Genomic DNA, 27,121 nt, shown 5'->3' with positions numbered 1-27,121 from the left:
ACAAAAAATATGATTTATTTTCCCAGTTTTGTCTTTATTGGAATACAATATGGCCATAGTAAATTCTTAAACCAAGTAATCCAAATGGTTTTTAATAGTATACATCTGGTTTCACTTTTTTGGCAGCTAATCCTGTTGAACTTGTTACAGCATAAATAACAGATCCAGTAAAATACCAGAACATAATACTCAACTTTGAATTATCATCATAACAGAAGTTATTGTTGAACATAGTGTAGGACATATCATCTCTTGTGGTTTCTGAGTTTATTGACGTTAGTCTGTTCTTCTAAATTGGCTTGAAAATTATATACTTTAAAGTATTTCTGTCTTTGTTTTTCTTCTGATGTTTCAGTTAAAGAGATGACTTGCCGTCTCAGAAATGTTAATTACTTATGTTTCATTTCCTGTCTATGCTGATCACACACTATATCGTTTGGATGGAGGAAGAGACTCTGACAACTATAGCCGAGACTTCCCACTCTCGCTTCTCAGACCACTGGAAGATGGGTCTTAGTTAGTAATGGTTCTTTTGATAATATTACCATACCTTGAAATTGTACAACCTGTGTCTTATACACTTAAATGAAGAGAAGTCAAGCAAACATTTTGATATCATGCATGATCCAATTTAAAGAAGTCCGTCTGGGGAAGTGGTTGAATATGGTCTTGCCTCCTTTTGTTCTGGGGTCGTAGCTTTTACTTCAGCTGTAACACAGCTCACTCTTGTGCTGCATAGGCACTGTACATATAATAGACTATCATTGGGAGGTATGACCAGAGCCCCAGGTGATGAATCATGAGATAATCTATTCATGATTCTCTAGATTAAATCAATAGCATAGTCTCATTGCTGTGTTTCCTACAAATTGAGTAAACTGTCAAGAAGGTGACTTTGGAGAAACCTCTCCGGAGCTGTAGACCCTCTTAAGGGCCTGAAGCTCTCTCCCAAGGTCAGCCACAGCAGGAGACAGAGCCGCCACTCATCTGCCAAACCCTGGAGGAGAAGGGCGTTACCATCTCAAGCTGCGACACCCTTGACCCAGCGTGGGTCGCGAGCAGAGACAGGAGACCACGGGGCCCCTTGGGTTCATTCCAAACAACAGCTGTGCATCATCCAGCATGACAAAACACATATACAATGCATTTCTTCTCTGCAGTGGACAAGAGGCACGTGGGCTGCTAATTAGTTCAAGCTGAGAAGTTTCAATTAGTTGTCAAAAACTGAATTTATAGCCTGATAATGACTAGGGGATATTTACAAGGCTGGAAGGGCCTTATGCTTCAGTAAGTATTTTTTTTTCTTCTAATAAATGTCATATTATAACATTTTAATAGCTGTATTCTTGTTAATTGTGTTCATGGATAGCAGCGTTTACAATGTGCCATTGTATTTCACACAGATGCAGCATGTATAAAGGGAACATGAGAGTAAATAATGAGGAAGTAAGTCACTACGATTTAGGATTTAAGGACGTCAACCGACACTGCGTTTTGTAGGTTCACTGTAAATAAAGTGCATCACCATTGAATTGCCGCCCTCTTTCGGCTCTGACGCATTACTACATCAACAACAGACTGCTTTTCAAGGGCAAAGCAAAACCCCGCCTTCTTCAATTTGATTGGTGTAGATTAGAATTCTCGCGAGCTCATTGGATACTCGGACGTCAATGACATGACGAATAGGGAAACGTACGGGAGGAAAACCGCACCGGTGAGAAACGTGGATGAAGCTTTCTTAGCTTTCTGTCCTTCTTATATTCCGTCTGTAGTGTGCTCTCTGTCTTATCTCGGTTGTTTCTAAGAAACCACGTGTTCCGCTTGAATTCACAGCCTTCCCCCGGGGCTCTGTTGACAGCATTTGAACCCAGAAGCTAACATTAGCTGCAATGCTAACGACTGTGTCAGACTTTGTGCACTGTCAACATACATTTAAAGTGAATTATTCTAGTGTAAGGTTGCTTCACTTCCTCCTGACTTAATAGTGTTGTGGGTTACCGCAGCAGCAGATGCCATAGTGGCCTTTAGCCGTAAGCTAGATAAACTAACACGTGTTTTCGTAATGTGGAGTGAAAGAACAGTAGTCCAGGTTTTGTGTTAAACTTTGATAGTGTTGCCCCCATCCGGTGGTCAGGGTTAGGGTAAGCATCTCGTAAAACAAGTGGTCTGGGATCAGGGTTGGTTCCGACTTAGTTAAGTGGAAACAACGGGGAAAAGGTCTTCAACTGAGCACCTTCATGTCGGTCATTTAGTGTTCTGTTATAGAACCACTAGGTGGAGCACGAGATCTTATTATCGGACACACTATGATTCAAAGTCAACCTTGTAGCACTGCCTCAGCAGTAATCAATCCCATGACCTGATGAAGTAGTAATTTTAATTTAAATAAAAATGTTGCCAGAGTTGACCTGTACAGATTGAGACCATGCTGTTTTCACATTCTATCATATATTTGCAATATATTGTTGGTAAAGCATTAATACATTTGAATTTAAAGGTTAGTATAAAAAGCTAAATACCTACCCCTAAACACATTGCCTGTCTGTGTTTCAAATGATCGCCGCTGACCTAACGTAGCTTTCACAGAATCTTTCAAATACTACTACTGACAGGTTATCGTTACCACTGATGCCTCACATGTTGCCCTTTTCAGGAGTTGTCTGGCTCTCGGCTTCTGAATCGCTTTGCTGCTAAGGAAGCTGATCACTCGTAGTATTTCCTCACCTTTTTTTGTTTGTTTGTTTGTTTTTTCACAGTGTTCACCTGAATGATGGCCGCCCCGGGGAAACTGGCGCTCTTCCGTCTGCCTCCCTTGCCGACTGTAGGCGAGCTCATAAAGCTGTACAACCTGCGAGCGGAGAAACATCTGTCCCAGAACTTTCTGTTGGATTTGAGACTAACAGGTTAGCCCGTCTCACTCTTCCTTTCATTTCAGTTCTTTATTTATTCTTTCTCTTTCTTTCTGCAGTGCACCGATACCTGCGTGCTCCTGTTCTTTGTTGCTATGTCTGCACTGAGGGCACAACGGTGTGTGTCGTCTGTGCACTTGATTGCACAGCTCCACATCTCCTTGTTTCAAGGCATTGAAACCGACAGGCTTTGCTGTATGGGCGAGGTTGAGCAGATCTCCGTCTGGTGTGAATGAACCGAGTCGATTGTTTACAGCCCTTGCAGAGCCTGAGCCTTAATATAATTATCGGTGATGCAGTGCAGGTCTGATCTGCTCTGTTGTCCTTGGACAAGGTGACTGTTAGATTAATGCACCTCATCTTCATCACACAGAGGCAGACAGGTATTGTAACATCACACACTATTAATCTCAATTTAGATACCCAAGACTCTAATGAAGACATTTCATTGGAGAGTATGGTGCTATTTTTACATATGGTGTGTGATTGATATTTGTATTATGCAAAAAAATATTGACTTGGTCGTTCATTTTCCCCTTTTTAGACAAAATCGTGCGTCAGGCGGGCAGTTTGAGGGATGCCCACGTGTGTGAGGTGGGTCCTGGTCCCGGCGGTCTCACCCGCTCCATACTCAATGCCGGGGTGTCAGATGTGCTTGTGGTGGAGAAGGATACACGCTTCATCCCAGGGCTGAAGGTAAGTTGAACAGCCACAACAATACAGGCTTTTGCACAATGTTATCATGGTCATATGGTCACTCGGCAGAAAAGGCTCCAACACCGTGACCTTTGAACGAGTCAGTCAATCATCTGCAGCATCATTAGCCACCTTCAGAGTGACTGATGATTATTCAGTTTTCCTGAACAGCTTTCCATTTCCGCAGCTGTTGTCTGAGGCGGCACCAGGGAAGTTGAGGATTGTCCACGGTGACATACTCAACTACAGAATGGACCGAGGATTCCCAGAAAATGTCTCTAGGCCGTGGGAGGAAGGTGAGGTCGTGGACTTATGAAAGCTGTTTTGGTGGTCACTTGGTAATCCCATAGACTGTAACTGTGTACGTGTGGCCCCACAGATCCACCAAACCTCCACATCATTGGGAATCTCCCATTCAGCGTCTCAACCCCCCTCATCATAAAGTGGCTGGAGAACATAGCCAACAGAACAGGGCCCTTCGTCTACGGACGCACCCGACTCACCCTAACGTTCCAGAAAGAGGTCGCAGAGGTGCGTGAACTGTGTTTCATGTTTCAGTTTTCCCGCCGTACATTTATCAGGACATAAAACATACTTAGGAAACGCTTTAAAACATTTTGTTCCAGTTTTTGGTCTTTATCTAATATGTTTGCCAGACATGTTTGGTCACCACTAAAAGCAGCATTACATGAACTCGACAATTAACGTGGTCTTGTGGAATTTTGCATTACTAATTTGTGGTTGTTGTCGTCCTCTCCATGCAGAGGTTGACAGCCAGCACAGGCAGCAAACAGAGGAGCCGTCTGTCCATTATGGCTCAGTATCTCTGCACGGTCCGCAACTGCTTCACCATCCCTGGACGGGCCTTCGTCCCGAAACCGGAGGTAGGATTAAACTTTGATAACGATTCTTAATATCTCTAAATGTATTTCTACCACGTCAAAAAACAGCAATGATTTTCAACCGTAAATACCAGTGTTAGCTCAGTGGCTGGCAGATGGACACATTATTATTTCACAGTTCTTAACCTATCGTGGGATAAGGGTTCAATCCTAAACTTTGCTCCTAGTCTGGTCCCGTACTCCCGTCAGAGTCCCTCATCATGTCACCATCTCCTCTTGCTTTAAGGCTTCATTAAGACTGTGTTGAATCAGTGTTGTCTCTGTTCTGTCTTTGGACCCTTTCTGGGTTGTAATGATGCCTGGTGGGTATTTGAGATGTGGCACGATCACACTGCTCCTTATAATGAGGGCCTAGTTCTTTTTTAGGACCATTTTCTCTCTCTCTCTCTCTCTCTCTCTCTCTCTCTCTCTCTCTCTCTCTCTCTCTCTCTCTCTCTCTCTCTCTCTCTCTCTCTCAGCCCATGTGTGTGTGTCAGTGGTGAAAGAAAGACGTTCACTCTTACGTAACATGAGAATGCAAAAGTGTATTTTTTTTTCTTCTCTTCTTTCTGGGGTAAGGATTTATAGTAGGACTAGGGGGCACATTAAGAAAATATAAGTACTGCTGCATGATTTGAAACATCAGTGTTGGTTAATAGACTGCTCCGCTGAGATCGATTTTGAGATTACAGACACACAGCTCTTCGGAGCTCTCTTACATCTTTGTACAAATGAAACCGTGTTTTTCTTTTCCTGAAATTAAAGGTGTTAGGTTGACGTCTGAGATGGACTGTTGGTCCCTTGAAGATACCACGGCTCTTTAGGAGACCCACTATGGGTAAATATTTAATCTCCTGTGTGGCACAAAACGCCGCAGAGTGAATGGGACCAGTGCTGATTGTTCATTCTCTTAGAAGAGATGGCTCCCAATGATTATTTCATCACACTCAGCTGCCTTTCTGTGCATTTTTTTTTTTTTTTACTCTCAAAGGTCTTATTTTTATATGCATGTCGGCTTAATGGGTTTCAGCATGCTGGTCTGTGTTGGAAATGTGCACGTGTGTGTGTGTATGCAAACATGTACAGAGTGGACTCGCAGTGCATGGGCGTGCATGCACTGCGGATGAATCGGCGCCTCCCACGTGCGCACACAGACCAGCTATCCCCACTCAGTGTTTTAATGGGCACTTGGTCAAATTAATATCATTAGGAGAGATGATGGCTGTTTGATGAGCAGGCCTCCTGCTGCTGGTGTCCCATAAAAGACCAGAGAGCGCACCGAGTATATTAATGCTATCACACTCGCTGCATTGTGCAGGCCCCTTTTTTACTAGTATGTCATGTAGTATAATTCATAAAACGCTCTATGGCTCCGTATTGTTTACTGGTGCACACCAGCGTAATTACACAAAAATTGCATGAACAATAAAAATGTCCTGCCTGAGCTATGGGACAACATTAAAGGCTGGTGGGGGGGGGGGGGGGGGTTGTGACACACGGCAATATAGACTTCTAAAGCACTGGTTTGTCTGCTAAGCTGACCTATATATTGTCAGAATGCATACAGAGGTATAGGAAATACAGACCAATATTATCGCAATATAAATACTCTTCTTGGGTGTCGATACTGTACACTGATTATAGTGGTCGAGTGAAAATGCAGAAGTTATATAAGTATATAATATATATGACACCAATTAGAACTTGTAAAAATGTCTAAATACATCCCCTTTGTGGTCAGAAGTTAATCATATTAGAGGAGTAACATCCCTCTCTTTCCTCCCTTGGTTACTGCAACATGTGTGCTTTTTCAGGGAGTGTGTGTGTGTGTGTGTGTGTGTGTGTGTGTGTGTGTGTGTGTGTGTGTGTGTGTGTGTGTGTGTGTGTGTGTGTGAGAGACTGTGCCTCATACCTATAGCCAATAAATCGGCTCAGTGATCTAATTGTTTGTATTGTCTTGTTCCCACTGAAGCTTGGGGATCACCGATTGTGTTGATGAAGAGGAATTTGTTGAAATTGAAGCACAACTGAGCTTTTGTCTGCTGCGAGTGAGTCATATCCATCCTGGAACAGGTTCACCCAGACACGTATTGATAAGCTATTTCTGCACATTTCTGTGAAAAACAAAATGCCACTGGTTGGTCAGGACCCCACACACACACACACACACACACACACACACACACACACACACACACACACACACACACACACACACACACACACCACCAAAGGCAACTCTTTTTACACTGCAGAAAATAAAATATGCAGCAGCAGGTGCTATACTACACATATTGCAATTAGTGGAATGTGAAAAACATTTGAAGCGTTTAATACAGCGTCATCAAACACACAGCGAGTCACAAAGAGCCACAGACCAAAAAAAAAGCAATGAAATTACTGAACCGTTCCGAATAACCACGATGAGAAAATAGCTTCAGTAAAAGGCGGGGGGGGGGGTACGTCTGGGATTGGTCGGTTGATTTTAACCTATAGGAGCTGGCCAGTGCAGGCTAATAGGATAATGAGAAGGGAAATGTTGAATCCATTTTAAATCAGCAGCTGCCGGGGCCCGTATTGACTGGGGTGGGCGGATAGGCTCTTATCCGTTCAGTTTAATCTCTCCGTCTTGTTCCTTCTCGCCCCCGGTCTGCACCTCTCCTGTGTCACATTGACTGACTGAGATTGTCCTTGAAGGTTTCTGAGAGCGGCGATTGGCTGCTTTGATGGTGTTCCCCGAGGCTCTCCGTCCCCTTGGTCTGTCCTGCTGCAGATCACACCTGCCTCCCTTTCCTTATTAGTCACTCTCCTCCTGTTAATTCCCACAGACAGACAGACAGACTGAGGCGTCTTTAAATTGCTTCTGTCGTTCACAGCTATACGCATATCTAAAAGGTGTCTTTAAGGAACTAAACTGAGAGAAATAGTCGGCTTCCCTGCTGTTGCTTTAGTCACTATACACATTTTGTAATTTGTATTCTGTTCAGGGGTCAAGGAGTGTTGGAGTGCACGCTGCCTTCGAGCATCTGCATCCTCTATACGGGCATTCGGTCTTCCAACTTCATCTTCACTGCCTCTTTACATAGAAAGTAGCTGATTTGCAAAGAGTAAAGAGTGCGTCTTGACTTGCTCATCACTCTTCCCCTGCCTTTCTGCTTCCGAGGCAGAATGTGATTAAAATCAACTTGTGTCCGTCACAGGCGGGTCTATAAGTCGTGCGATACATGCTTCATCACGGGAAACCGGCGGTCCTTTCTGTCGAGCTCCTACAGAGCTAACCACTGTGTTATTCATTAGCAGAGGAAGAGGAAGAAAAGGAGGCACTGAGAAGGTGGGCAGTGGGAGACTGAAATATTAAATGATAGAGGTGGAGGAAAAAAAACAGTAAAAGAGAAAGAGAATGGAGAGAGAGAATGTAGATAGGAATAAAATATGGCTAAAGAGAAGAAAAAAGATTCAAGGCAAGTTGGGGATTGAGTCTGTATATGGTCTGGATGTGATGTATGGAATGAAACAAAAGCTTGAAAAAGGATGTAAAGACTGCAAAGCTTCCCTCCATACAAGTACAGAGCGCAAGAAGACAGATTCATGACAGAGATCGATCTGAAAGGAGAGCGAAGCGTACCTCCAGCAGATGGTTGTCTGGGCCTGTTGTCAGCCCGCTCTGAGTAATGGCCGAATCAGCCATCAACCACCAACTAACCGAGCCTCGCGGGAGGAGAGCCCTACAGATGTTCGTCTTGTACACGATCGTCGACCAAGCCCACAGGCCAGACGAGCGGAGCCTAAATTTAATTTGTTAATGCTGCATTGAGCATCCATTGTGGCTGGCTGTTGTGAGGGAGACTTTGGCAGTAGAGTGGATACATACAGTACATCTTTGCATTCATAAATTGATCATTTGAATGTCCTTTTTTTTCTTTTCTTTATTGTCGTACTTATTTTAAAGTATTAAAATAAGTACATCCCCCTTTGTATTCAGGGGGTTTTTCAGTGTTTTGAATGTGACCCACCTCAGTCCAGAGTAATGCAGTGGCAGGCTCAGCGCCGGATATCTGAAGTGGCCCAGTAAGAGTTAAGAGTCGACTCAGAGGGGCTGCGCTGCTTTCTCACCTCCCGCCACGCATTCTACACGCATCCATCTAAGCCTATTCCTGCCTCGCAAACGGGGTCAAGCGATCGGGAGGAACGGGCAAAGTTATTTCAATGACTCGTGTCGGCACGGTAAACGCCCCCGAAGGCTTGGTCTCAATACATCACAGACCCAAGGTAAAGAAAAGCTAAAACTCTATATATATATATATATATATAAATATATTTAAAAATACTCTTGTCTCCTTAAACAAAATGCCGAGGTTGGCAGAGTTTGCTTGTGAACATCTCCAGAGATCTATTTTCCGCCTAACGAGGAACTGTGCCTGGTTTGCTCAGTCAGCGTTCACAGTTTAGCAAATTCAGCTCTGTTTAGTTAGTAAGCACGCCAAGAGAGCGTGTAGGTATTTTCGAGGAATGCTGCTAAAACCCTGATCTACATCATAAAGAAGGTCAGCTTCAAATAAGTAACTAGTGGTGTGAAGATGCAATGATAACAAATTAAGTTGGTAAAAGTAGGCCGTAGCTTATTAGTGTGTTTCTGAACTCTCGCTGCTAAACTGTAGTCTTATGTAACACAACACAATAATCTCTCCTCTGATTGTTTTCATCAAGACAGATATCGTTTTGGGAAAGCCTTGTGTGTCCTCAACACCTTTCCATCATTTAGCCTCCCTCACCTTCAGCTTACTGAATCCTCCCAGCCCTTCTGTGCAGCTGGTGCTGCTCAAAGCTGAAATATTAAAGGGCTTCCTTTGAACTGTCACACTGTATTGTTTTCCTACAAGCGCTCCTTTGTCATCTCCATCGCGCTTACTGCCTTTCTCAGCAGTTAACTGCTCAGCCAAGGTCGTCGCTATTATTCCCCCAACCTCACATGATTCCTGTGACCAGAGGAAAGCAACAAAGGGAAGGTCACTCCCCCCCCCCCGGTGTTGACGACCACATTATATCTCCTCACGAGCGCAACGGCTGTCCACGACAAAGAGCCACACGTCAGGTACGGTGGCAATGCCGGAGCGGTTTGAGTGCTCGCTGTATTTTTCAGCAATGTTGGCGATCGCTAATGGAGTTTTTGGTGAGCGATGGCACAACGGTTCCTTCGACATGCTCTAATATCCGCTTCGCTCTTTGTGCCCGGTGGAGTGCGTTGAGCTCTTCATTGTCGCCGGCGTCTTCTTTTTTTTTTTTTTTTCCCTGCGGTTGATCTTTGGAAAGGTCAATAAAGTAATCTGTGGATTTCACGTGGCAGTGAAGTTGAAAGGGAAGCCTGACGCACAATGAACCCCCTACCTCAAATCGACAAGCGCTCACCTCCCTTTCACGTTCCAGATCTGCCATAGCGGCAACTCGGGGTGAAAGCCTTTGATGGAAAATGTAGGTTAAATACACCGAGGAGCAGATCTTATTAGCGTTTCTCCCACGAGAGGAGCGGTTATTTGATCTGCACTCTTGTTGCATAACCAAGAGGAGTGGGAGAATGAGAGGCAGTGAATAATCCATGTTTGTTTCAGGAAAGCACATTTTCACTCCAATCAGCTGTAATGAGAGCCCAGACTCACACGGAAAGTGGATAAAAAAAAAAAAAGTGAATGAGCGCACCACCTGAAGTGTATAGGCTACAGTATATATATATTTATATATGAAGATATTACAGTTTTGAAGTATTCTGATGTGAAACGAGCTCTGCTAAAGGCTAAAGACGTCTTCATTCAGGAAGTTGTGCAAACTTTTTTTTTTTGGCAAGGTCGAAGCCAATTTGATGAAACACGTCTGTGTCAAAATTTAAGATTGTCTCTTTTTATATATATAATTTCTCTTGTTAATACCTTTGCATGTGTCCCGTTTCTTTATTTCATGGATTTAAGCCTAACCGGATTTTCAAGGCCAATTCTGATATAGATATTTGAGAGTTTAATTTCTCAGAATAACAGTATTTCATATAAACACATCACATTTTGAAAGTTATTTTGATAGAAATCACTTGAATTTAGTTATTAAAGATTTGGACTAAGACTAAGATGTACTGAGCGAGACATTGTACCGCTGAAAATTAAACATGTCAGTATCTATTATTTTCATTATCGATTCATTCTTTTTATGACTAATCAGCTGGAAGATGTCAGGATATAGTGAAAAATGCCCATCAAGTTCTTGTTTTTTCTTTTCAGCTCAAACCCAAAGACATTCAATTTATAATTACATATGAGAAAAGCTACTTTTCTGTTTTTTACTGTTACTAGCTGGGTGTGGCATTATAGGAAGAATTCCTTTCCCCCCCATTTCCACAAAGTAATCTTTTATGGCCCTGCGTTTCAGTTGGACTGCGTTGCTCCTGAGCAGCCTGTCCGCTACACTCGGCACAGCCTGTTCTGTCCAACAATCTGTAGGTTTGGCAGGAAGAATGAAAGCTATCTCCATCCTCATCACCCCGACACATACAGGCTCACAGGAGTCGCACGCAGACTACATCCGTGTTGCTTTCACAAAATAGTTTTATTGGTAAAAAATAGAACTACTTGCACAAGCACATTGAGACCACTGTATCAGAACTTGTGAACTATTAATCATCACAAATATGCTCTGGCAAAGTAAGAAGTGCTAAAGCATCCACAAAAATAAGCTGCAGTTATCAAAATTATAAATCAATGTCTTGGTACAGTATATGCAGGAGAGTTGGAACTCTTTTGACTTTTAGGACCTAGTCACTTTGCACTTTGGCCATTTATAAGCTAATGAAATTGCGTGCTGATGATCCAACTGCACAGCCACAAAAAAAAGAAAGAGAAATCTCTAGCTCCTATTTTCTTGCTGATCATCAGATAAACCGTTCCCTTCCCCCCCCCAGAGTGCCAGCAGTGTCGTGTATTTGTACTGGTCCAGGGAGCTTGGAATGCTCAGCCGTTTGAAACAAACTGCTGTCAAATAAAGTAACACAAGTAAAAGTGCATTGAGTAGTCTTCTTATAAAGAAGATATGGTATGAACATGGTATTGTATTTTATATTGAAACAATCTGAGGGAAACCTGAGCCCTCAGTGGAAAAACAATAACACCTTGAAAACCGAGATACTTGGGTACAGTTGTCACAGACTTAAAGTGAACCAGAATTCATGAAACAAAAAAAAACAACGAAAGAAAAGCATTTAAAAAACAACAACACCACACATGTCTTTTCAATGAAACGCTCATCCCTGTAAAGTCTTGCTGTGCTTTGGGAAATTAAGAACAAAGAGGATTTAAAATAACCCTCGAAAGCTGCACTGGACTGTACACAAGCATCTAGTTGACTTGAGACTTAGTCTGGCAGAACAAATCACAAATCCATAAAAACATTTGCTGATGTATAATTCACGTACAAACAACTCAATAAAAAAATAAACAGAAAGAACTCCAGATAGTATTAAAAATGTGTCATCATGAAAAGATTTGGCACATTCTCAAAACACATAACGTGTCGGTATTAGTTGATGACATGGCACATTCTTCTTTGTTTATTGCATTGGTTATGGTGCCTGGGCAGTGAGTTATTGTCAGGAGGCCAGTTCTATGTGGGCTATGTGGTGGGCAAGATGGCTAAGTCGGGGGGATGGGGGGGGGGGTAGAAACCTGGTCTTGAGAGGGCTGCCAGGCACCGGCAGTGGTGCCCGCAGAGAGGCCCGTGGCGTGCCGGCAGCAGCCTGCAGGTGGCGAGCTGGGCTTAGCCATCTGCTCTCCACCCAGGAGGCTGCATGTTTACGAGAGAGAAGGAGAGAATGTGCAGTTCTATACATCACTGCCAGAGGCCTGTCTCAAGCATGAAAAGCTCAAGATGTCCCTCCCTCAGTGAAGAGCAGACACACCACTGTCTGAAGGCGTAACAGCGCTACCGACATATATGAGTAGGTGGGAGTTTGGTTTGTGCGTGTGTGTTGCGGTGCACGCTTTCAACATGCATTAGCTTTCTCATGTCAGCGATCACATCCATGTGACGTAGATGAGACACAAACAGGACAGAGGGAGTGAGGGGGGGGGGGGGGGGAATGGTGGCACAGTCAAGTGGCTGCAATTTAAGACACTGAGACCTTCTGCAGGTGCAGGCTGGGAGCATATGCGCACTGCTGACGCACTTGGAAAACAAGTCACATATGGAGAATGACTCAAACCTTTTTTAGCCGCCTGCCTTAACAGCTACCCAGTCGACCACGGCTAAAGAAGCGTCTCCTTTCTCTGCCTCGTCTTTTTTGCCTCTCTGCGCGCTGCACCATTAAACACCCGTTCATCCCTTGCGAGAGACTGCTCTTACGGTATAAGACACTATCGCAGTGGGCAGCGAGGAAGAGCGTTTTCTAAAAAAGAAAAAAAAAAAACCTCTGACCATGCAACAGGCTAATAGAAGGGGATTAGTGAAAGCAGTGTGAGCAACGGCTCTGATTAAAGCTTCTGGATCCATGCCTAGGGGATAAAAAAAGATGCCCCCCTTTAAACAACTTCAAATCACTGACTGACATGCACACAGCCCCAGACAATACAGATATTTGAATGCCGAATTCCGTTTCCATGGCAGTGCAGAGGAGGATGACAAGAGTGAAAAGCACATGCAAAAAGCCGGCGAGTGTTTACTGTCTACCCAGACACGCACGCACACACACACACACACACACACACACACACACACACACACACACACACACACACACACACACACAAGAGCGTGAGCAAGCGTGAGGGTGTGCATGTCTGAGGGCGTGTGGGAGTGTGTAGGTGGATTAGGATGCGTAGCTGCTACTTACAGGCAGTGTGTTTTTGTCTTGATGGAAATACAACAACAACAACAAAAAAAAAACCTCAGCACATCAGATAGTCCACTCTGCTTGAGGATTGAATCGCTCTCTATCAATTTCTCTCCATCTCTCTCATATATTCACCCGCAGAGAGAGAAACAGGCAACTGTTTTTCTGTCTGAAATCCAGCCCGGCAGTCCACATTTACTCCTCCTGACAGTCCTCTTTGAACAGTTACAGCGGGGTAATGTTTCTACAGCTTTTCAGGCACAGGCATTTTGTGGCTATGTCTCAGTCTTTTTTACCAGGCATGCCGCTGTATCAACACACAGACAGGCTCCACACAGCATGCTTTAGAGGCAAAAATATCAACATCATTCTAGTAGCTAACAAAAATATGACTATTTATTTTTCGATCAATTCCTCGCAGCATTCTAGTGGATAGGTATACGGAAAACTACAATGGCTTGCTATGGAGAGATTTCTCGGGCATTATATTGCCTGTTTTGTCAATTGAGAGAGAACCACAGACGATTGTAAATAGCAGCTAAATGATTGCTTTTTTTCTTTCAATTCAAAACCTTTGGCGAGGGGAGAAAAAAAAAAAAAAAATCTACACGGAAGGCTTCCTTATTTGCTTAATCCATTCCCCAGGGAACTCTTTCTGTGATTTACTGATGAAGGATGTCTGCATTTGGTTAGCGGCTTCCTTCCACGCTGCAGCACCTTATCCTGGCTCCTTACACATTCACAGTTTGTTCCAAGGCGATGCTTAGGGAATACCTCCACTGCTTGTGCTTGCAAAAGACTAAAAAGGAAGAAGAGCAAGAAAAGAGGGGAAGGGAGAATGAATTCAAAGTTGTTGCCCTCCTCTCTCATTTTTCCTCCACCTCCATCTGGAGTGGAGCCGAGTGTGTAGCATAAGCCGCGATGGTCTCCCCTCAGGCTCGTCTCCTTTTAGCCGTAGTGTACAGAGCGCTGCTTTGTTACACATAGTCCTGCAGGCTGTAGCCAGTCTTATTGTCTAATGGGGAGAGAGAGCAGTACTGGTGCTGTAGCTCCTGCTGGAGCAGCTGTTGCTGCTGCTGCTGCTGCTGGAGGAGCAGTTTGTCTGGCGGAGGGAGCAGGATCAGGTCTTGGGGGCCATGCCTTTTACCCGAGCAGGACATACAGAAGATGGACCCCCCGACGAAGAGGAATCCTGCTGAAACGAAGGCTACGTACACGGCACCCCCAGGCTCAAACTTATTGCTCTCGGGCACAGACGAGTCCAGGAAGTTGGTGATGACCTCGTTGGTAAACCAGGAAGCGGGCACCAGACACAGAAAGCCGGCCGCAACGAAGCAGCCGCCACTGGCAATCGCAGCGTGCCGCTTGGAACGCCGTCCGCCTCCCCAACGCGTGCATTTTAGTCCCAGGGATGCCAGGCAGAGGCCCATGGCAGCCATTACGCAGCAGAGCACCATGGTGGTGCGGGCAGTCTGCAAGTACGCAGGTAGGGAAAGCACTGAATACTTAAGTGTGCAACTGAACATGCCTGTGCTGTACCACGTGCAGTCCATCCACAGACCCTGCATCTGGGAAATCGCCGTGATGATGTTGGAGCCCACATCTGCGCTGACCTTCCAGTTGGGCAGCAGCGTGGCCACCATAGCGCCCATGATGCCCAACAGCGCTAGGACAAATCCAAATATCTGCATGCCCGTGGATGCCATGCTCCTTTTCAAGTTGATGCCGCCGCCGCCGCCTCAGCGCTTGTCCTCGCCAGGCTGCATTCAGCCAGGCTCGTCGACCCCACTGCCCAGCCGCCTCTCTCCCCGTCCTCAGTGGTGTACCAGCTGCCAATCAAATCCCCAGCTCCTCAGCTCCTCAGCTGCGGCTCCACCGGACTGGAGGAGAGAGACGGAAATGAGAAATGGAACTGAGTGGGTCCCCCACGCACACTCCCTCCTTCTTTTCTCCCCTCATTCACCCTAACACAAGCACAGACTTTTTCTGGCTGGAAACAAAGGGCAGCACGAAGCCCGGGCGATGAGCGCTGGCTCTGGCAGACTGTAGAGTAGGTAAGACAAACGCTGAGCTTGTTGTGCATGTGTGCATTATGTACGTGCTGCCTTCTCCTTTTCATTACCGGAGCCCCATAGAGCTGTTACTGGAGAGGGAGAAATGAGTTTGTGGTATTTGCAATGCTCAATAGCTATGTGGACTTAAAGCTGCAGTGCCCTCACCCCACTACTGTATATTCTACCACTTTAATTCCACTGCTGTTTACCTTTTTATAAACCGAGCTAAACCTTTTTTTTTAACAGTCACACAACGTTATCTTAAGGTAAAATACCAGTCTACTCAAATTTTATCAGCTGCCAGAATTAAACTTCACCAGTTCTTTTTTTTTTTTTATTAATATTATCTAGTCGGACTTCCCAGCCGGCGCATTGTGATCTTTACCAGCTAAATACACGTTCCAGGTGTTCCTGGTCGTCCCAGCTTTTGAATGAATCATCTCGACGCTCAATGTAGTTGTTTGCTGTTGTTTTATGATCCAAGGAGGAGGAGGAGGAGAAGAAAAGCGATGTTGAAATAATCCCTTACCCCGGCTGGTGCAGAGCTGGCGCTGACGCGTCACGTTGTTCGCAGTGATTCCTGTAAACACACAGTCACACGTTGACAGACAGCAGGCTGATGAGGGGGACAACTCAGCCCGGATCACGGGTCCATTCAAGCCATCCATGTCCTCAGCGGCAGAGTATGAGAGGACATCCCTGCTCCGTCGACCACACAGGCTTGGCCGGAGCCTGGGAGAAATAACCGTAGCGCTCTGGCACCCTCTCTCTCTCTCTCTCTCTCTCTCTCTCTCTCTCTCTCTCTCTCTCGGTATCTCTCCCTCCCTCCTCGCCGGTGTGTGTGTGTGTGTGTGTGTGTGTGTGTGTGTGTGTGTGTGTGTGCTGGAGAATAGCGGTCTCTGCCTCACAACAACTTTATAAACGGCTGAATGAGACTGTATTGCTCCGTACTGCTACTGTACTTCCCCCCCTCCCTCCTCCTCCTCTTGCCATGACAACAAACCAACGACCTAAACTATCGTCTCCGCGTTTCAGATAAACTGAACTGTTAGCTACTTTTAATTAACGCTAGCGAAGAAGAAATACTCCCGTCGTAAATGCGTAAATAATCTGAATGTCGGCCGAGGTTGTGGTAGTTTTAGTTAGCTAAGGTTAAGGTTATTCTTTGGTTAGAGTTAATGTACGAAAGTCAGTTCATCCAAGCTACAAAAACCTCACCTTACTTACCTCTAAATATGTGTATGCTAGGCGCGTTGGCGGTATTTGTCCAAGCTACTCTCAATAATTCCCAGAATTCTCTGTAATAATGAAAACAGTTCACAACTTCCCCTGAGGAAATAGTTCCTATCACAATAATGTTTTAGGCATTATTGTTTACACATTACTTCAGGGTGTGATACTTAAAATGTAGTAATTTATTTAATTTTTCTATTTTTATTGTTCGCCATCTATGTTACCAAACCAAACACTGACTATCGCCACACTTGTCTACTAATTAAACATAAGCTCAATTGAAAAAGTTCTGTTCAAATGTTACCGTTTCTACAGTGAGCAGAGTGTCTATTGTGAATAATCTTCATTTTAACCGAATTGATTTTGGGAAAAGAACAGTAGTAATACTTATTACTTATTAATATTTGTTAATAAAAGTTACGCAATTACAAAATGTAATGTTCTCATTCCCATCATGTTAAAAAAAAGTCTACTAAATTAGAGGAATAACAGAACATTATTCATAATATGCATGACGTTTGGCAGAATGGTATTTGTAGCTTGAGCAGGTAGAGGCTATAAAGAGCAACATTATTTGTTTCTTAAGACTGTTTTAAGGATGGAGACAATGTTTTTTGCTGTCTAAACTAACTACATTATAATAAATACGTTGCTGAGCAGCATTGAGCTACTCGTAATGCATCACTGCTGTTTTTAAAAGATAAGGAACGACCAAGATACAAAGTCTAGATTACGATTCCCAAACATAGCCCCACAAACACAACTGGGATGGGAAATCTAATTAGGACAGAAGAAAAATCTGCTATCATTTTGACCAGACGAGCCGGTCCGAGTTGCGTTGTACGAAGCTTTGTTTGGGCATGTGTTGGTCCAGAGGAGCATGTGTACCCGGCCATGCCAAAACTGACCCTCCCTGGGGCATCATCTTCGTCAGGCATCAGTCAGTAGGAGCCTAAAACTCACAGCTGCTACCCTGTCTTCCCTCGCTGCTCTGTAGAGGACATACACCGAGGGAGGGAGTGGCTAGGGTGGCCTTGATTCATGAATGACAAAGAGGACAAAATGAGAGAGGGAGAAAAAAAAAAAAAATCAGATGGGACTAATAGACCTGATAACCTTGGAAACGCAGATGTGTGTTGCTATTATTTTTGCTGCATGGGCAATTCAGCAAAAACACAAACAGCTGCGAGAAATGATTTAGCCTATCCCCCGGTTACAGTATAACGACCAGCCATTGACCACAGTGATGTGGAGCCATTACGTGTAGAAAGGTTGGCAGCAATTGATTTGTTTAGCTATTGATCTGTTTGTTTAATATGTCCCAGTGCGTTCTCCATTCATTGTTTTCCCTTTAAATTACCCCGAAGAGACCCTCTCTTAAAATTAGATCTGGCCAGCATGTGGGGGGGGGGGGGGGGGGGGGGGGGTGATGCACACCACATTACCTCCAGTGTGATGTTGGTGTCGACCTTCAACACTACATTCTCTGGGCTCCTTGAGGGATGCCGCTGCAGTACGAAGAGAAATATTCCAGTTTTTCCACAGACGCACCACAGCATGCCGTGTGTGACCTGTCTCCTTGTAACCGATGAGATCCTAAGTGCTGATGCCGGTGTTGTTCTGTGGGGAGTAAGATAAATAAATAAATAGATCATAGAGTGAGTGGATAAAAGGAGAGAAAAAGATGGAAGGAGAGAAGAGCAAAACGCAGTTAACATAAGCCCGGTGAGTGCAGATGTGTGACGCGGTGATGTGTGAAGATATTGCAGGCTATTATAAGCGTGGTCCCCTTTATTTTATCACCTCACAGCAGACCTCTTTAGCCTTTTTGCAGCATAGCTCCGAGGCACAGCCGGACCAGCTACGCTCCTTTTGCCCACACGAGGTGCTTTTATCGTTCAATTTGCATTTTCCCCTTTTATGTCCTCCCTTGCGTAATTGGTTTTTCGTGCTCATCGTCTTGCAAAGGCGGTCTGTTCACACAGCAGAGATGCAAGGTGTTGTGTGATAGCTGTGATGTCGCTGTCAATGCAATCTTGTTGTGGAGCAGGACCCGGGTCCTAGTTTCACCACAGATAATACGTGTAAACCTGTCCCGAGGCAAAACGCTTGTGACGTGTTGCAAATTTACCGGCATGGCTTGATTAAAGAGTCTCTTCAGCTTACTTCATTAAGACCGACTCTCAAGCGAGCAATGTTGAATGTATGAACGTCACATTTTTGGGGAAAGTTCAATCTTTGCTCTGACGAAAGAGTCTCTCCAAGGAGCTGATCTTGTCAAAGACTAGGGCTACGGTCTTGAGTGTCCTGTGTGCATGCCATGGGCGATTTCATGGGAAATACGCTGTGCTGCTTCCACAGGAAGCCAAAGCCCTTCCTCCCAAAACCCCTCCAGCAACATCAGCCAAGTATATTCAGCGGCATTGACTGCTGCCTTCTCCTCTCCGAGAGGCTGTCTCCCTCCACTGATGTAATGGAGGTTGTCTTCTCAAGGTATTGTCATGATTAATGCAGCTCTTCCCCCCTTTTGCAGGATCGCTGTGAGCTTTTCTCTCTTGTATTCCCTGGCTGTATTTCGCCTTCTTCCATCCCCCCTGCTTTTTTTTCTCAGAACCTGCCATTATGTAAGCGCAAGTATTGGTGGTTCAGGTATAACACAGTGGCTGGTGCCCGAGGGGCCCTGCCATCTCGTCATGGCTGCGCTGAGAGGGACATGACAAATTACTGCTCGCACACCATTGGGCGAGAACTCACCAAGAAAAGAGACGGTGGAGGTGGAAATGGGGAAAGAGGAGCTGGAGAACCACAGGGCAAAGCTGGAGTAATAGAGTGCTCAGCTTTGGGAAGGTCAAACACATGAAATATGGTAACTCACAAGTAATACAGATGTGTGACTATTGTACCGAAGTGGGCCAGTAAAGGTCTTGAGTTGCAGACAAAAGCAGACGTGGGATTTTTAGATAGAGATCTCCTTTGCCCTTTTCTCTCTACCAGGGGAATCTATAACACCTTCTTCTTACGGTGGATATGAAAGGTGTGTGTTTGTCAGATTATTTAGTATGACATACATAAGGAGGGAAGCAGATTCAAAGTCTATGTCAATGTTTAAAGTCTTTTCTAAAGCTCCGATCAAATTAGCCGGATTTAGAGAGCCCGAGCAATAATTTTCATGAGCTCGAGTATTGATCTTTACATAACAATCTAATTTAGAAGCCTAATTAGTGGTAATGATTCACTCGTTTCCCCCTGCTAAATATGATGGTTTGGTCAAATGATTACCGTAAAAACATTTCCAATCTCTTTGTATGTGTGATCTTTACAGCCACCTGTGTAAAGAAAAGGGGGTGGTAGGAGAAGCTGAGTAAGCTAGAGATATTAAGGTTGTCAAATAGGGTCAATAAGTCAGTCTGCAGATGCAAAGTATATTAAGGGTTTTTGGGGTTGGGCTGGGGGGTGGGAGGCATGTTCGTAGCACCTCAATGGAGTAGCCAGGTGACGGGGCATGATTTAAGACGGAGTTTCCTTGCATGTTGAGGTTATCAGGGGAAGGATTAATGGCAGGGAGCGGGGATATGTTCCGGTGGCGCTAGTGAAGCCGTGTTGCAAGGCCATACATAAATCATAGCAGCAAAGTGACTTGGACAAGATGATGGCTGAAATGCCGCTGCCTGTATAGTCCCAATATCGACTTTTCCCCTCGCTCCCCTCTTAAATCATGAAGCGCAGAATATAAATGGCCCAATTATTCCAGCAGAAACTGAAATTAAAGACTTTTTTTTTTTATTGCTTCTTCCCAACAGATGGTGGTCTGATCTCGCGTCACCAAAGACCCGATAGAAGCATTTTTTTGCAATACAGATATAAAATCTCAATCAGAATCCTAACATGTTGATGTGACAGGCGGAGGGATTGACTGTCATATTACACGCTTTTTGATCTGAACCAAATGATGCAGAAACAGCTCTCAATGCCCTTGATAACACCTGCAACCTGACCTTTATATTTAAAATGCATCATATGTTAACTAAAAGGGTTAGTGTATTAATAATAGAGTTATCATGAAGAAGCCAAGGCTGTTGCCGACACTACAAATAATCCATGAGGTCATCGTTCAGTGTTAGTGTCAAACATACCAAAAATCAACATTCAAATTAAAGATGAAGTTACTCAACAGCTGTTCAGTACATGCACTTACATCCTCAACTCGTAACAACATCCCCGTCTTCCTCCATGTCAGACCATCTAATGCTGGACCCAGGAGTTTTAAGCTGTCTCTGCTCTATTGTTGCACATAGCCTTCGGGGCTGTTGGGACAAACAGTCCCATTTAAAAGCCACTGCGGCAGGAGGAAGCTCAGACGCACAGGGATCTATAGATCTGATAAGAGATAGTGCTGCAGTTTACAAGCGCTCCCAAGCGGTACCTCAGTTGTTCACAGAAAAGGGGAATCTAAACAGCTCATTAGAAATCCTTCACGCGTCTTCCTACCACTTAGGTTTTCCTTCCCCAATCATTGACGCCAGCCCCTTTTGCCCAGGAAAGCAAAAGGCAGCTGTGGGTGAGTCACACAATCCAGAAATACAATCTTCAAGGATGCAGGAGGAGCTCCGCGGGGCATATAGTTTTAAACAGCAGGGCTGTTGAGCTGAATTACATGTCCCTTTATGTTACTTCAGTGTATGTATGCGTTTGCATGACTTAGAGGGGGGGGGGGGGGGATAAGTCTGCGGGTATGTGTTATTACATGCTTGACTTGCCTTTTAAGTGAACACGCTGTGTAACATTCCTATTCTTTCACCTGCGTGCTTCCTTCCTTTATAATGTCTGCCTCCTCTCATTTACATACCTGCACATGTACAGTATGCAACATCTGCTTTCTCAGCTTGAGCGTCCTTCATCGTGAAACACCCACATTCCACTTTCAGATCTCAGCTTCTTTTCCAATCAGATGGATACGTGAGCTACTTATATAGATGTTTGTCATCATTTTTGCATGCTTATATAAAGAGTCTTTCAGTGTCTTGAATAGCACTCAAAGCCAAAAAGCACTTCAGGGCAATGAAAGGTATTATTATTAAGAATAACACTGCTGATGTTTTTCCTCAGCGCCCCATTGTCAGTGTGCTCAGGCACCCAAAGCACAGCCCCTCACAGTGCTCCCTCAGAAGGGAAGTGAAGCTATTACCATCTATGGAAAGACATACAGGCGACTGCACCGCTCTGCTGCCCCGCTGTCTGGCTTTGCCATTGGTTCACACACAGTAGAGTATCTCTGATTGTGCAGTAGCCCCTTAAGCTATGACTTGCAGGACTGAATGCCGTTACGCGAGAAACCCTTGAAAGATGAGGTTCTAGTTTGTGCGCAAACGCACAGATCTACACATTCAGAAATAGTCTTTAAATGTATTTTAGTGCTTTTGATCCCATCACAGCGCTCAGAAGATAAAGACGGTAGATGATCCTTTTAAGGAGAACTAGCAAATAGAGTGAAGAGAGAACGTGTGGATGTATATGTGCCTGAAAGTCAAGTGATCTGAGAACAAGTCAGGCTCTGCTAAGTCTGGCACAGTTACTTCAACAGTGTGTCAAGTCAGCTTAGGGCTGACACAGGAAGGATTGGGAGTTAGCAGCTCGTGAGGAACAGGAGCTAAGGTTACCACCACCACCACCACCACCACCACCGGTCCTCTCCTGTAGTTCAGTGATTTACAACCAGGGGTACTTGGACCCCAATGGGTACTTCAGTAGTTGTGGTGTTATTTTTGAAAGCCTGTAGATTAGCAGGTTGTCGTTTTGACATTACTTTCTCAAGGTGTTGAAGCCGTTATAATAGAATTCAGGCCTTTTTACACCGGGGACAAAAACAAAGGAATTGAATTGAATCACGTTCAAACCTTTTATACCAAAACCGACGCGATTATTCCCGTTCCCTCCATGCTAGCAAAAATTAATAGTTTGCCACCGTCTCACAATCATTGATTCATGAGTTTTTTTTGCTAAAATAAACCCAAACTCATCTCCACACACTGGACGTGTGCTCGTTACTCCAAATGCACAATACTGTGTAGAAAAGCTACAATGTGGTCGCCTTTCCTCTGACGCATGTTATTGTAACAAGTGAGTTCTGACCTCCACTGCACTGGTTTTCATCATTCATGACTGGAGTGAATCATATGTAGCCAATGTGTTAACTATTATGTGATACCTGGCCAGAACAAGGTCTACCGGTCAGTTTATAATGGTCAGCTTATAATACCTACAGGGGTCCGTGCATTTCTTCAGCAAAGACAATGAGCTCGTAGGCCGACCATTGCTGGTAATACGATAATATGGGCTGTAGGCTACCGGATAGTTAGAAGCTTCGTTCATAACGTGGACATTCAACTTTCTCTTTTTAATAACTTTCAGAAACAAGCAAGCGTGCGATAGTCCTCTCTCATTGAAGTCGAAGAAAATCTATTGCTTACGTGAGCAAAAGTCATTACCTTATCGTTTTTTTTTATCGGCATTCGGAATTCGCAGAAATGGAAACGGCTGCAGAAAGAAAAAAAAACGCTGCACTGCAAACTACAAAAAAAATAGCATTCAGTGTCATAAAGACAGATGGGCTCACATTTCTATCGTGATTTCTTTCCGCACAAATTATTCTCGTTTGCTCTGGAAAGACCTTAATTCCTGGTACCTGTGTCCACCGAGTGTCCCGTGAAGCAGGACGTGAGCTCTGTGACTGCCTAACGTACCCATCACTGGATCCAGCTACGTTCATGCTGCATTGGCTTCCCTTGTAGCGGAAATGGCAGCGCCAGATAGACAGAAAGAGAGTGGGATGAAGAGGAGAGTGCCACAGTGAGTCAGGCAGGTATTAAGAAACTCAGTGGTGGTGCAGGGCCATGAGGAGAGACGGGGGGGGGGGGGGGGGGGGGTGTTACTGTGGCAACTAGACCCGGCTCGCCAGCCAGCCATGCTGCGTCATCTTATTTTCAGCCTTTCCTCTTCTTTTATCCCGGTGTATTGATCCCTTCACCTCTCCCTCTCCCTTTGTACAGCTTTGTATCTCTCTTGCCATTTGTCAGCCATCCTTTCTTTCCAGTGTTTTCACACCACACTTGGCATTCTCCTCTCTCCTCACACCTACCTGCTCCTTATTCTTGCCACCTTCTCCATTGCCATGAGCTCTTTGCAAACTACTTAAAAGATATCTCTTGCTCTCTCCGTCTGTGTGTGTGTGTGTGTGTGTGTGTGTGTGTGTGTGTGTGTGTGTGTGTGTGTGTGTGTGTGTGTGTGTGTGTAGGTGGACGTGGGAGTAGTTCACTTCACCCCTCTGGTTCAGCCCCAGATCCAGCAGCCCTTCAAGCTGGTGGAGAAAGTCGTCAGGAACGTTTTCCAGTTCCGCAGGAAGCACTGCCATAAAGGAGTAGAGTAAGCACAGTTATACAACTTGATGTAGCTTTCAAAGCATCCACGCTCTCTTTCCTCTCGCTCTTTTTTTTTTTTACTTTTTAATCTCGTCTCATCTGTCATTCTCTCTCTGCATTTTTCATTCCCTGTTTTCTGACAGCTGCGTCTTGATCTCATCATTAATTAGAACGGTTTTTGATTTGCGTTTCTCTGTCACACACTCGTCACTCTGACAAATAATGCCACTACTTTTGAGGCTTTCTGTTCTCTGGACGAGTCTGAAGCATCGGAGCACGTTCAGAGCTCTGTTGAAAGCCACTAGCGGCAAACCCACACGCCCACATGCATGTGCACGCTGCCCGTCGCCCCCGTTAGGAGCGCGTATGTAGGCCCGGATAACAAAAGAACACTGGTTGTGCGGAAGAGAGCAGCAATTATGAGTCATTGAGGTGGCATAGGAAGACGAGGCAGCATATTTTATGTAACTACAGCGGGTTGGCGGCAGTGGAACCAAATTGGAGAGGAGGCACCAGCACTGAAGCGCCTAAAAAGCATCTGTACTGTGGAGTGTGTGGAATTAGCTATTGCTCACCAACCTGCAGAGAAAGAACACCGGAGAAGAGGGAAATGTTATTAGAAATAAATGATCCACCCTTAAATATTGAATATTTTTGGGAGCTTTTCAGAAAAAAATGTAACATTTAAATTATAGCTGCCGTCTTAATGTGGGATAACTTTGTGTCCGTGTGAGTATCTACAGTCCTTGACTATGGAGCATGGCAATGGAACAAATTAACAATTCATGAGCAGCTCTAGCCTTTTGTGTGATTTCAATTAACTTCACAGATTTGAAATGATCGCTGAGGGACAATTTCTTCCTGTTTAAACTTAATAACACCATTAATCTTGCATGATCATCAAGATATCAAAGTGACCCGAGTGTAAGAATGTGTGCGATCATTTCTTCATGTCTCTGCCTCACTTTCAGAAAGTTGTTCCCTGAGGCGCGTCGTGTCGAGATGACACAGGAGATGATGCAGAAAGCAGACGTGGACCCCATTCTACGCCCGACAGAACTCACCATACCCCAGTTCAGAGCCTTAGCGGAGGCCTACGCTCATTTCTGCACACATGAACCCAGTCTCCTCAGCTATGAGTTCAGAGAGGAGCTCAGACTGAAGAACCTCGCCAGGCAAAGAAATAAAACAATGGACACAGTTATGGCCAAGCCAACTGGCACACCACCAAGTTCTCAACAAGCCTGAGTACAAAAAAGTATATAAACCAAGAGAAGCCCGCTAACAGCCTCTGTTAGCACAAGGAGACAACAGTGCTCTTAGCCGTGACATTTCCACCTGGCATATGCATGCATTTTTAAAACCTTTTTTCCCTGCACCCAGGGAGCAGTAGGTAACTTGTTATACTTGAAACAGACACAAGGCACATAAAGATCTTGGGTGGGTTGGATTAGCTCCAAAACCTTGCTCCAGGATGGGACAACTCAAAGCAGAGTCATGTGTATTTGGGAGAATAAAAAAAAAAAAAAAAAGCATTCTAGTTACCCACAGTAGGTTTTTAAGAGTGAGTATCTCTTTATGTCCCAATTTTTATTTCAGATCCAGCGTGCATAACATCTTGTCCTCTGGGACCCGAAAGAACCGTGAGTGTTTTCAGGGTGATTTAGAAAATGGGAACAACATGGCAGCACCATATCCAGGACATTTTCCCTTCTCTAAGCACTGAATTGCTTAGTCACTTGGGAGACGGAGCTTAAAGGGAGGAAAGTGATGGAAATGTTTCACCTCCGGAAAGACTCTTGTTGTATTAAAGTAATCCACTGTTAATGCCTATATTTATTTATTTATTATATCTATATATTTATATATAGATATATCTATATATAATAAATAATACAATCTGCAATCAAATCGAACCAATTTCCTTTTCAAGGAATGATGTCATGCATCATACAGCATTTATGACATGTATGTTTACTAGGTCGGACCACGTTTTTTTTATGTCAATAAAAGTGTTCTTACAATTTGAAATATTCCTTTTTGAAAATTGGAACAGATTATCACCAACAGAACATGGCAGGGCTGTTGCCTGCCGGTGTGCCAGATGGCAGGCTAAGGTTGACTTGCCAGAGGGAGAATCCACTCAGTTTTGATGATTAGTGGGTGTTAATCTCCAACCACAATCAGGATTTCATCAGATTTACATGGCAGATAGGTATGCAGGACTGCCATGTTGGCAGCGGTGATGGGGTGTGTGTGTGTGTGTGTGTGTGTGTGTGTGTGTGTGTGTGTGTGTGTGTGTGTGTGTGTGTGTGTGTGTGTGTGTGTGTGTGTGTGTGTGTGTGTGTGTGTGTGTGTGTGTGTGTGTGTTATCAAGAAGGCTCTATGACCCTAAAGAAACACAAGGTGGTTTTGTGTTATGATACGCTTTTATTTCGGAAGATTTTGGCCACACTATGGCATATGTGGGGAGAGATTGACTCTTAATGGCTCTCAACATGGCGACGGCTGATCCGGCGGCTCGTAGCTAATAATGCTAACAGTGCATACAATGGCAACGGTGCTGACAGAGCTCACAGCTCACAGCGACATCAGCTGTAACCACCTTCTGAGAACAGTCTAGAGCGGCGGCCATGACTGACCCAGTGGGGCGTGCTCACGTGCATTAACATGCACTAAAAGGCACGCAGGCCGGCCCAGATATGTAAGAGAGGCTGGGATCACAGCGCGAGAGTGACTTCATTCACTGCGCAGGCAGACATTACTCCACTATATCTTTTCATAGAAAGTAGTAGTTTGCTGCTATGTTAATAGCCTGAATGTTGAATAGAGAACCTTTAAGCACTACCATCCATTTTACAAAACCTATACTTAACACTCCAGCTGCCTGCTGTACATAAATTCAAGCCAGAGTAGTAACTTACTACTAGCAACCGATTCCACAAGCCTCACCAGAGAACTGACTGTGGGTCACAAAGAGTCCAGTCCTGGTGGGCCAAAACTACATCCTTACGCCGAATTGGTTGACAGGTATCTGTCACATATTGTCAAGAGCAAACTCTTGTGTTTT

The 27,121-nt window shown here is 44.5% G+C and overlaps 2 protein-coding genes across 3 annotated transcripts; one reads left to right on the top strand and one right to left on the bottom strand.

Annotated features, from left to right (window-relative positions):
- The first annotated feature begins 1,685 nt into the window (after positions 1–1,685).
- Positions 1,686–26,075, top strand: tfb1m (transcription factor B1, mitochondrial). Its single transcript, XM_068721599.1, has 8 exons — positions 1,686–1,714; positions 2,757–2,903; positions 3,454–3,605; positions 3,793–3,901; positions 3,985–4,136; positions 4,370–4,489; positions 23,928–24,055; positions 25,023–26,075. Exons 2-8 carry the CDS (start codon positions 2,768–2,770, stop codon positions 25,297–25,299), a joined length of 1,074 nt encoding a protein of 357 aa, XP_068577700.1. The 5' UTR covers positions 1,686–1,714; positions 2,757–2,767; the 3' UTR covers positions 25,300–26,075.
- LOC137880300 (claudin-20) lies at positions 11,048–16,314 on the bottom strand. Of its 2 annotated transcripts, none has more exons than XM_068721601.1 (2): positions 15,789–16,314; positions 11,048–15,229 (listed from the first exon to the last, which is right to left on the bottom strand). In XM_068721601.1, the coding sequence occupies exon 2, from the start codon at positions 15,053–15,055 to the stop codon at positions 14,327–14,329; it is 729 nt and encodes a 242-aa protein (XP_068577702.1). In that variant the 5' UTR covers positions 15,056–15,229; positions 15,789–16,314; the 3' UTR covers positions 11,048–14,326. The 2 variants fall into 2 exon arrangements, with proteins under 2 accessions (XP_068577702.1, XP_068577701.1); XM_068721600.1 differs by having other exon boundaries at positions 15,933–16,314.
- Positions 26,076–27,121: the final 1,046 nt, after the last annotated feature.

This window comes from Cebidichthys violaceus, unplaced genomic scaffold (genome assembly GCF_023349555.1).
Source record: "Cebidichthys violaceus isolate CVI_PGR_0920_01 unplaced genomic scaffold, fCebVio1.0.p SCAF_28, whole genome shotgun sequence".
In the NCBI taxonomy this organism is placed as follows: Eukaryota; Metazoa; Chordata; class Actinopteri; order Perciformes; family Stichaeidae; genus Cebidichthys; species Cebidichthys violaceus.
Note: the sequence above shows the minus strand (reverse complement) of the source record. Positions and strands in the feature narration are given on the sequence as shown.